Below are 11125 nucleotides of genomic sequence, written 5' to 3'. Positions count from 1 at the left end.
CTCACTGCAGAATCAAGGAATATATATATTATATATATATATATAAAATATATATTTCTAATGGCAATATAAGACAATTTTTAAAGCTCCAGAGACAAAAGCATACTAATGGGTTTTGCTGAGCTAATTCTAATGGAAAAATAAGACAATTTTTAAAGCTCCAGAGACAAAAGCATACTAATGGGTTTTGCTGAGCTAAAATTGCCAGAAACCAAGATTCATACATACATCAGAAGACAGAAAAGTAGAATAGAAATGACAATATGTTGCTTAGAAACTACAAAACTATGTATTTAAAAAAATCACATCCACGTTAGAAATATTTGCATCTCCCTCTTGCTGCAAGTGTGGCTTCCTTTTGGGAACCCAGTGTAAAAGCTGTACTTCTTACTCTTTTTACTGCTGATGAAGAAACACTAAATCCTAAAGCACCAATGTTCTAAAATATTCAATATGAGATGATATTTGAATGAAAATCTGACATTCCCCCAAAATCTACTCATGAGCCAGGAAATAGATTTTGGGAAGTCCCCATTGTAAGTGCTAGCTTTAGTTTGTAACCTAGAGTTGTGATACAAAGGAACCGAAGTGAACGGGAAGAAAACATGGTGTGGTATTATTAAAACTTTTCTGTTCTACTGAGAACTCTGGGATATTACTAACAAACAAACAAGCCCAAATCATTTAAATAATTACTTCTTCAAACCAGCCTATGGCTATTTACAGGATTGCTCTCCAGAAAAGAGAGGTCACAGATAACATGCGAATCTTCCCTTCTAATGTCTGATCTTCACTGACAGAAACAGGCACTATCCACTGTAATTTAATTCTGTAAGACCAAAGACATTACTAATTGCAGGTAGAAAACAAAAAGTAATTTAGCTAACAGCTAACCTTAATTGATTTGGGGGGGTATAAAGACCATTGTTCCTCTAAAAATGCAAATTGCAAATTAGATGATCTACCCACTCTGTATCCAGCTGAGAACATAACGGGTTACAGGGAATACTTTCATAATCTTAAAGATTTCCGTTCAACAAGGAAATGCCCAGATAAACCCTACATCTGACAAATTATCAAATTATTCTCTGCATTCAAAAACTTACTCAAGTACTATAGCTTCATAAACTGTTCCTAGTTCTCTAAATATCAGAAACATTTGAGACCAACAGTTGGCCTAGTGGCTATGTCGCTGGACTCCCATGTAGTCGATCGCGGTTCGAGTCCCAGATCTGGTGGCTTAAACTCACATCAGGTGTGCGTGCATGTGTGCCCAAGATCCTGAGAGGAGAGTGGAGAAGGGATTGCGGTGTGGCCATCCTCCTGGGGGGGTGGGGGGGTGATTTCTCACTTTCTGTCTCTGTGTCTTTATCTTTCTGGTGAGCACACACGCCTTATAGCAAAAACCTCTCAAAAACAAACAAACAAAAAAAAAAAAAAAAAAAAAAAAAAAAAAAAAAAAGAAGAGAGAAAAAGAAAGAAACATTTTAGGGATTTTGTTTAAACTCAGGACCAGCAGATGGCATAATGATTACATTGCTCAACTACCATGTAATCAATAGCAGTTTGAGTCCTGCTCCCAGCAGCTTAAAACTCACAACGGGCGTTTGTGCATGCGTGCCCAAAATCTTGACAGGAGAATGGAAGAGAAGGGACTTCAGTGTGGCCAACCCCCGCCCCCTCAGTCCCAGGGGTGATTTCTCACTTTCTGTCTCTCTGTCTCTCTCTGTCTCTCAGTGAGTGCATGCACCCTATAGAAAAAAATCTCTCTTAAAAAAATATTTTTTAGACTCTGGAGGGTTCAAAGGGTTGTGGTAAAAGTCAAGCCTAAAAACGACTTACAACATAAGTATCTGTTTGGAAAAACTGGTATTTTAAATCCTTCACAGTCGTCAAACATTTTAATACAGTTTAAAAACTTGAACTACAATACAAATATTTTCCCCTCCAGATTGAAAAGCCAGGAAAAAAGTTAACAAACAGCTTGGAAACCTTATCCTTATAAATAAAGTAAAAATAGAATATTTAAAATGCCAGATTTTCAATTCTTAAAGTTAAATGTAGCTAATAACTTTTCTTAAATAATTTGGAATAAATGTTTCATAGAGGTCCTTAGCATATACCTGACTGTCTTTTCGAGAGATTAATATAAATGAAGGTGGGGACAGTAGATGACATAGTGGTTAAGGATGCTGGGCTCCCACATGGCTGACCACGGTTCAAGTCCCAGACCTGGTGGCTTGCTTTCTCACTTTTTCTCTCTCTTTGTCCCTCTCGGGTTAAATAAATAAATAAAGTAAAATAATTATATAAAAAACGCAAACATGAAGGTAAATTCAGTCCTCATTTAGTACTTAGTAACTGCATTTCCCTCCTATCTATCAGATGATGATTGATAAAGCTGTCAGAAGCGATCACTTTTGCTGTAGACACCACACAACTGCCATTCTAGATTGAAGTTAAACCAGAATATTTACAGCAATTAGTTTTTCTAAATTCCCTGAATCAATTCCTTAGTAACAATTCCTCCATGATCTTTTCAATCTATAATGAACTAGGGACACTGGAGGAAAAAAGACTAGTGCTCTTTTTTTCCTATGCCAGTACCCCTTATTGATGTATTTTTGGAAGCACTAAAAGCTTAATTTAAAACCCTTTGATAACAAATGAAAACAGCAACTCACAAGTAACGTGGATGCAAATGGAAAACATTTAGAAAATGGCATGCTCTGACTACTCCAGCAAACTTCTAAAAATCCTAGGGTCAAATTTTGTTATGTCAGAATCATAAACACTTGAGGCTAAAATGCAACTAAACTCCAAAACCACTGATAAAGATGTGATGATACCCTTTTAAAATGCAGGTTTGTAATAAAAATTTTAAAAAGGACAAATTAGTTACTTTTTCAATAAATCACTTAATCAAGTATGAAAAGTATGAGATTCTAAGAGAAATCTATACTTTTCTCTGGGCTTTACTCTCTAGAGTACACAGGGACCTCCAACAGTCATATGGTCCCTTTTTAATACTGGGCCAGAATATCTAGTTTCAATATCCAAAAAGTTCTATTTGTTTTGTTTTGTTTTAACACCTTTGGCAACCAAATTCTAATTTGAACACATTAGGTTATTTGGAGACTTTCTTTTTTTTTCCCTAAAATAATTATTTATTTAGTTTTACTTATTCATTCATTTATTTTAATTTGACCAGAGAGAGAGAGCGAGAGAAAGGGAGAAAGCAAGCCACTAGGTCCAGGACTCAAACCATGGTCAGCCATGTGAGTGTCCAGTGCCTTAATCACCACGCCACCTGCTGCTCCCCTCAGAGACTTTCTTTATCAGACTTACGTGAATATTCACATGCTCCATTGTAGAAATAGTAAATGTTTGATTATGTAATGGGTTGTAGGAAAAATCATGATGTATTTTTTTTCTATGCAAAAACGCATCATGACTTGTCCGATGACCTAACAGTACCATCCCAGACCCTAGAGGAGAAGGGATATGTTATGCATGATATTTAACACCATATCACATTCCTAAAATCCTGAGATAAAATATCATTTGGCCTCCAAGGGTTTCAGATCAAAGATTCTGAAGCTATGTTTTCTATGTTATATCTATGTAGAAATGTATTGTCATTTTTGCCTTAACAAGGATTTTATATCATAGTTTTATCATTTAATTTCTACGACCAATGTAAAAATTTTTAAATTATCTTCCCAAACTACATTCTATAATTGCCTAATGTATGGAAAGTATACATTGACATTCACATTAAGTCTATGCACATAAAAAAATGAATCTGCGTTAATAGAATACTAACGTGCCATGTCAACAAACAAATTAACAAGGTTGACACTAAGTTTATACAATAAAAAGTGTTTATCTGAGTCAATTTCTCCAGTAGCTAGTAAATGAACCCTTAAAAAAAAAAGAGATAGTAGCAGTAAAAGTACTTTTAAAAATCAAGTCACTTGTATTTAAATGGTAGTAAAAATTCCCTACCTAAATTACTTACCCCATTTCCTGTTTTACCAGCAACCATGCAGCATGCTGTAGGCAATTTAGTCACACCCAGAAAGAAGAGAAAGGGGGAAAATGCTCAGTGAAATTAAGTTCCCACATCATTACTGAAGTACTTAAGTATTCTGCTCATCGAACTCAGCTTCTTAGGAGAGGAGTTAGTGTACAGACACGTGGCGGGGATCTCAGTCTCACGTAAAATCAGAAATCAGGGAAGATCTCACTTTGCAGTGTGGACTTCTTGTGGCCCAGGAATTCAACAGGGGTATCCCCTCCTCCCTACCGATCTCTATTTTACATTAGTAAGTTAGAAATGGTGGGGTGGTTTTGTTTTGTTTTGTTTTGAGAGGTTTTTGCTATAGGGGGTGTGCACTCGCCAGAGAGAGACGGAGAGACAGAAAGCGAGAAATCATCTCCCCGGGGGATGGCTACGCTGCAATCCCTTCTCCTCCATTCTCCTCTCGGGATCTTGGGCACGCACGCACATGCGCCCAGGGTGAGTTTAAGCCACTGGGTCCAGGACTTGAACCGTGGTAGACTACATGGGAGTCCAGTGACGTAGCCATTTCGCCATCTGCTGGTCCCTAGGAGTGGTTCTTAACATGGTTAGCTTACATTTTTTTTCTTTAAATATCTTACTATTTCATGGGGGAAAGCACAAAGTGACTGAGCACATAGTCCCAAAAACATAGAATTGAAGGCCCCAGATTTTTGTTTTTTTAACTGATGCTAATATTTTTAAAATTTTATCTCTTCTAAGTGTTCAGGAGTAAAATGTACTGATGCTTGTAACTCGCTGAAATACAAGAAAAACTAGATGGATTGATGAGTGGATAGCTGATGGCTCAATGTATAATAAAGCAAATTAAAAAATAGTAACACTCATAGAATCTAAGTGGGTTATATGAGTTTTCACTGACAGTTCTTTCAACTTTTCTATATGCTTTAAGATTTTCATAATAAAAAATGTTACAGCGAGACCAGCAGGTGGCATGTGGTGAAGGCGCTGGACACTCCCACATAGCCAACCACAGTTCAAGACCTGGACCTGGTGGCTTGCTTTCTCGCTTTCCCTCTCTCTCTGTCTCTCTCTGTGTCTGTGTTTCTCTGGTCAAATTAAAATGAATGAATGAATGAATAAATAAATAAAATTTTTTAAAAATGTTACTGGGAAATGTCTGGGAAGGAAAGGATTAATAAAAACTGAAAATATTGGTAAAATGAAGACAGTAATATTAACAATCATGGTGGTTGTGAGAATTAAATCAAATTTGTGTAAAATCCATTAGATTCCCACAACTTTCACCTGAAGGAAATGGCATGTCATGTCCTGTCACAGAAGCATACATGTATAAGTTGATAAAGTGTCACATGTCTACGCTTCTAGTGTTACGAAAATGTCCAGTCATGGGCTGGCTGCTGTTGTGGTGGTCAGGGCCGCTGGGTCCCAAATGGTGGACAGTGTGGTTCCAGTCCAGGACTCAGCAGCCTGAGAAACACGCAGGCACCTGTGCATGCATGCCCAAAATCCCAAAAAAGGGGAAAAACAGAGGAGAAGGGATCATGGTGACTGCTCCTCCGCCCCCGTGGGTGTGTTCTCACGCTCTCTTCCCAGTAATTACATGTGCCCTCTGACAAATAAGAAAGAAAAAAAAGCGGCCAGTCACTTTCATTCACATCCACTCCAAGGCATGTCTTGATATATGTATACGCTGTGGTTCGCATGTGAAAACGTATCCTTCTAATAAACAGGACTTCCTCCTAATGACCAGCAGGCACTAGTGCCGTCTGAAGACTATTATCATTCAGGAACAGTGAGTGTATTAATTCATGCAGAATCGAGTCTGAGCCAAGAAGAATACATTTATCATTAGCTAGACAAGAACCATTCCAAGTGCCTGAATGTCTCACTGGTAGTTTTTTGATTGGCTAGTTTATTTATTCTGCTAGCTCAACCCAATACTATTTAGCTATTTAGAACTAGAAGGTCCCTTCCTACTTTCCCTCAAGTCCTATTTCCAAGTTTATGGGTATGGTATAATACACAAATTACTAGGTGTCATAAAACATGGCTTTAGGCTTTACTTAATTTCTGGGATTCAGTTTCCTAAAAGTATAATGAGAGAGTTGGACTAAGATGATTATATTTTAAACTTTCTGGATGGCTAAAGGATATTATTAGTAGACATTAGTTACTACACTGTTTTGTAATAAAGGCTAGTGAGATGTACAGGACCAGGAGAACATAGAGAAAAAAGAATAATGATCTCCTAAAGATGAAATCTTGTAGCCAATATTGTTCCTCCCTTCCTTCAGCCTCAGACTTTAAGAGATCGACATTTATTTTTTCATCTATACATGGATTTTTTAATTAAGATTTATTTAATTTCATTCATTTATTTTTAAATTTTGCTGTAGGGCATGTGTATTCAACAGAGACAGAGAGATAGAAAGAGAGAGGGAAAGTGAGAAAGCAAGTTGCCAGGTCCAGGACCTGAACCATGGTTGGCCATGTGGGTAGTAGCACCTCAACTACCATGCCAACTGTTGGCCCCTACAGAGATATTAATTCTTCCCCTACAGAGATATCATGAGGATTTGATGAAATTATGCAAGTAGGATTCCTCGCATGTACTTCATATATGGTCACTATGATCATTATTGAATTGAAACCTTGTCTATATTTACAAATAATACAATTCAGATTTATCCCTTAAAAGAGTTATAGGACATGGTCCCATTCCCTCATATCTCTAAACTGCTCTGCCATAGTAGATCTGAAATGTCCATCAATAAAATCTGAACTACAGAGAACTAGCTATCTCTTCGTTAAGAGACTTCAGGCTCTTCTGCCCCTTTTTAGTGATCTTCCGGTCTTTTCTTTTGAGGTAAACTCTGTTCTCTACAGTCACTTAGGTGATGCCGTTAAGCCTGCAATGTGTCCTGCCATCTTCTGATTGAAAAGTAGGGCAGAAATGGAAGGTTGTCAAGGGAACCCACATAACCATGTGTAACACGTGAAATTAAATCAAATGTCTTCGGTACCTACAACTTAGGAAGGGAAGGTTTTTCCTTCCCAATCCTCCGCAGGCTCCCTGCTCAAGCATGCCAGCAGGCTGGATAGAACTAATCACATAGCAGGGCCTGGAAGGCTGTGTCCCTCAGAAGTCAGTATTGCTCAATTATTCCGTTTCTACCACATGCTAATAATGCCCAGGACCGGCTTCTGCCAATGAAAAAGAAGTACATTTCTCCCTTTCAGGTCACCAAGATGATTTTAGTAAATATCCTATTCCTTAGTCATTGGAGAGAAAAAAATATCCATTCTCTAGAGTAAGCAATTAAATTTTTCCTTCCCAACAGAACCAAATGGCATTAAAGTTGTGTAGTTTAATCAAATTTGATACCAGAGGCAGTATGTCACCTCCTGAAAACTCAGAAACTACACAATCGAATCCTTGACTTCTCTATGGCTTTATTCGACAATTCTAGGCAAGTCCTAAGTGGAGCAGCTGAATAACTGCTAGAATACTTGTGTAACACACACACACACACATGCACACATGCACGCGCGCACACACACACACACACACACTTCACAAACCAGACAGTCTGTGCTGGGAATGGTTTTTGAGTCTAGCGTTCTGAGTTAGAGGTTCATTTAGTACTATAAAACTAGGTGGCAGTGGGACCAGGGATTGAAGTTGATTCAAGCAGAGGTGACAGGAAGGACAGAAAATGAGGGAAGCATTAAAAATGGCATGTGAGGGAACTACAAGTTCATGACGTTGGTTCTTAGGTATATATGTGCCTGCATAGATGGGGGCAGGCGTTCAATGGTTAGAGAGAAAATTGAAAAAGTCAGGTTTTGAAGCTCCGAACTAGACTGCATACCCAAAGTCTAAAGCCATAACATGAGAAGTGCCACCTTTATTGTTGTTTTTCTTGTGTGACAGTTTAAGAGAAAAATAAAATATTTTTGTAGAGAATATTTCTTTATAACACATAAATATTATAGTATTATAATAATAATATGAGAAATATAGTATGGGAAAGTCACAAGTTCCAGAAAAAGGAGACAATATACCTGGCCCACTTTGTTTGTTTGTTTGTTTGTTTTTGCCTGTATGGCTCTCACAGACAACTGAGTCTAATTCCTAGCAGAGGGAAACGAACACCAGGCCAAAAGCAGGCTCTGCTTCTACACATTGTGTGATGACCTGCAAAGGAGCTTGTCTCTATGGGCCTTGGTTTCTTATCCATAAGATAAAAAGGATTTGATATTTCATTATTTTGGAGTTACTTCCTAAATGATGAGATCTTGACTGAGAATGCAGAGATGCAAGATCAATCTCCGCCCATAAGCAAAACTGTGAATTAAGAGTAAAAAGGAAAAATAATAATAAACATTCATAGTACATTCATAATTAATGAAAATCATTAAAATACAGAGTGGCAAAGGTATTGAAGGGGTATTTGTCAAAGGGACATGTAAACAATACTGACTTCAATCTTGCAGGAGAAGTGACATGTAGTTTGGGCTTTGAAAAATCAGTTACCTAGAATTAACTTGGTCAAGACACAGAAAAGCAAGGAGGTTCCAAAGAGGAACCCCTGACGCGGAAAGGCCAGGGAGCACTCAGAAGGTCCCTGGAACCATAGTCAGTGGTCTCGAAGCACTGAGAATGCGTGGATAGACAGTAAAAAAGAAGATGCTAGACCAAGATCCTAGAACTCTCGCGCCCATACCAAGGAATTCGGATTTAACTTAAGACAGTGTAATGCTACAAAAGCATTTTAAACAATAGAGAGAGATGATTGTATTTGCCTTCAGGAATGCTCACTCTGGTTGCAATGTGAACTAGAGGAAGAAGATGGGAACTAAAGAAAACGAATGTATTTGGAGAGCTAAGGCAGCAGTTGAAGCAAGAAATAACATTATGGCAGTGCTGGTGAGAATGAAGAAGAGTAGAAGGGCCACTTTGAGAGAGAAGGAGGACATGGATTGGCAGGACTTGGTGACTGGCAGTGATGCAGGGGTTTCTAAATTACCACCAATGCCCTTCAATTTTTATTCATTCATTTATTTATTCATTCATTCATGCACTCATGCATTCAATAAATGAGAGGGGCAGAGAGAGAGAGTTATAGAGACAACACCCTCAACAGAGTCTTGAGATTGCGATGGAGCCCTTCATCATAGGCATGTGTGCCCAGAGTACGCAGAGAGCTCTCTGGAATGAACCTAGAACCTTCCCATTTGTGTCAGCCTCACAGAGCAACACATTTTATTGCTGCAAATGCCTTTTAAACTCTAATGTCTTTTGAATCCTACACATCAAAGATGAAAATATAGGCGTGTACCAGTAAGGAAAGGACAATGGTGTTGTGGACAGCTGGAAGCATCAGCAGTACCCCCTGCTGTCAGTTCTTTTCCCGCCAAACAGACATATCCATGCACAATTTATGTATTTTTCTTGCACACAAATAGCCAGTTGCGAACTGGCTGCAGTGAGGAAGTTAATAACAAGAGACACCTTCCTTCTTCCCGTTCAAGGCAACTGCCTAAGAGTCTCTTCTCTCCACTCCTCGGCCTGCTGTAATCTTTGACTTCTGCCTCTCAGGGCCTGCTCCTCACTTGTATCTCAGGCATGATGGCAGAAAGAAGAAGGTAAGAGAGAAAGGGAGAATATCTTCTGGAACCACTGCTTGACTTGACCACTTAGATGAGGGGAAGACCCCTCCACCAACATCTCTTCATTCCCGGCACCTCCCCACCTCAGTCCTACTCTCTTCTTTTCCCCAGAGCCTCTGGCATCAGATCTGTGATGAAATGACTGTTAAAGAGACTGGGGGTCTCTTCTAAGGAAAAAACCTTGTGTCAGCCATGTTTAAAAGTCCACCAAAATCCTGTTTCCTTAAACAGTTGAGCAAAAAAATATTAAGTAAGACATGAAGACATCTTTTATACTCTGGATTTTATTGCTACATTGTCAATAAAGGTTGAACATTTTCTCTTCAGAAAAGGCAAGAGAAGAGAAGCAAGGACAGATATTTGGGACCACACGGACCACATTAAGTTGCACAACTCTATTAACCTGGTTCCCAAAATTACTATTTCTATGTTGTGAGTTTTAAGAATAATTTTCATTGCATTCTCCAATACTGTAGGTGCTAGTGTTTGCTTAGCTCTGACGGATTTGACTGGATATAATCAAAAGAAGAAATTCTTTTTAAAAAATAATTATTTTATTTAACTTTACTAATTATTATTATGATGATGATTATTATTATTTTCAGTTTGATGAGAAAGTGAGAAAGCAAGCCACCCAGTTTAGGATTTGAACTGCGGTCAGTCATGTGGGAGTCCGGCGCCTTTAACTACCATGTCACCTGCTGGCCCCAAAAGAAGAAATTCTATCAGTGGGGTGGGAGTAAAAGGAAGGAAGGAGAATCAAGAAAGACAGAATAAATGCAAAGAATTCAAGATTCTGGGATAGGAAATAAAGACAGACCTGGCTCAGTCTGGCCCTTTAATGCCATGTGATAATGACAGATAACTTGGCAACTGAATTTCAGGTAACTCTAGAGTTAATAACATCAGTGAAGCAAAGACATCTCAATAAACATCTGTTGGCAACCAACCAGGTGTGGCTGACATGTGCAAATGTATTTCCTCTTCAACTTTGATTTTAGAGAACTAGCCTTCTTACTAGTTGCCAGGGCTTTGTTCAGTGAAGCCTCAGTCTAGGGAAACCTCTGAATTTCTGTCTTGGGCATAATACAGGTCTCAGAAATCCAGTGCAACCATCAGAGGATAAAGCTAGCTGCTGTGGTTTGAATGTGTTGCTCAAAAATTCATGTGTGGAGATTTGGTGCCTAGTGTCACAGTAGTAAAAGGCATAAACTTGGACCAGCAGGTAGCATGGTGGCTAAGGTGCTGGATCCCACATGGCCCACTCTATAGTTCGAGCTAGATTTTTATATCTGCCTCTACCTTCAACCTGCTGCAATAGTGCACAACATAGAGCCTTGCGAAACTCCAATGTGTACTCTTGAAAGAATGAAAATGAGAAAGCAAATACTTTGGGGCTCAGCA

At 38.6% G+C, this 11125-nt stretch overlaps 1 protein-coding gene across 5 annotated transcripts in view; it reads right to left on the bottom strand.

Moving 5' to 3' along the window:
• PUS10 (pseudouridine synthase 10) overlaps positions 1-11125 on the bottom strand; it is a 78461-nt gene that overhangs the window by 34426 nt on the left and 32910 nt on the right. For all 5 annotated transcript variants that reach the window (XM_014589229.2, XM_014589230.1, XM_014589232.2 and 2 more), the window contains exon 5: positions 4022-4056. In XM_014589229.2, the coding sequence (XP_014444715.1) occupies positions 4022-4056 (35 nt within the window). The remainder of the gene's footprint in view (positions 1-4021; positions 4057-11125) is intronic.

The sequence above is a fragment of the Tupaia chinensis genome, unplaced genomic scaffold (assembly GCF_000334495.1).
Source record: "Tupaia chinensis unplaced genomic scaffold, TupChi_1.0 Scaffold000341_1, whole genome shotgun sequence".
In the NCBI taxonomy this organism is placed as follows: domain Eukaryota; kingdom Metazoa; phylum Chordata; class Mammalia; order Scandentia; family Tupaiidae; genus Tupaia; species Tupaia belangeri.
This window is presented reverse-complemented; position numbering and strand designations above follow the sequence as displayed.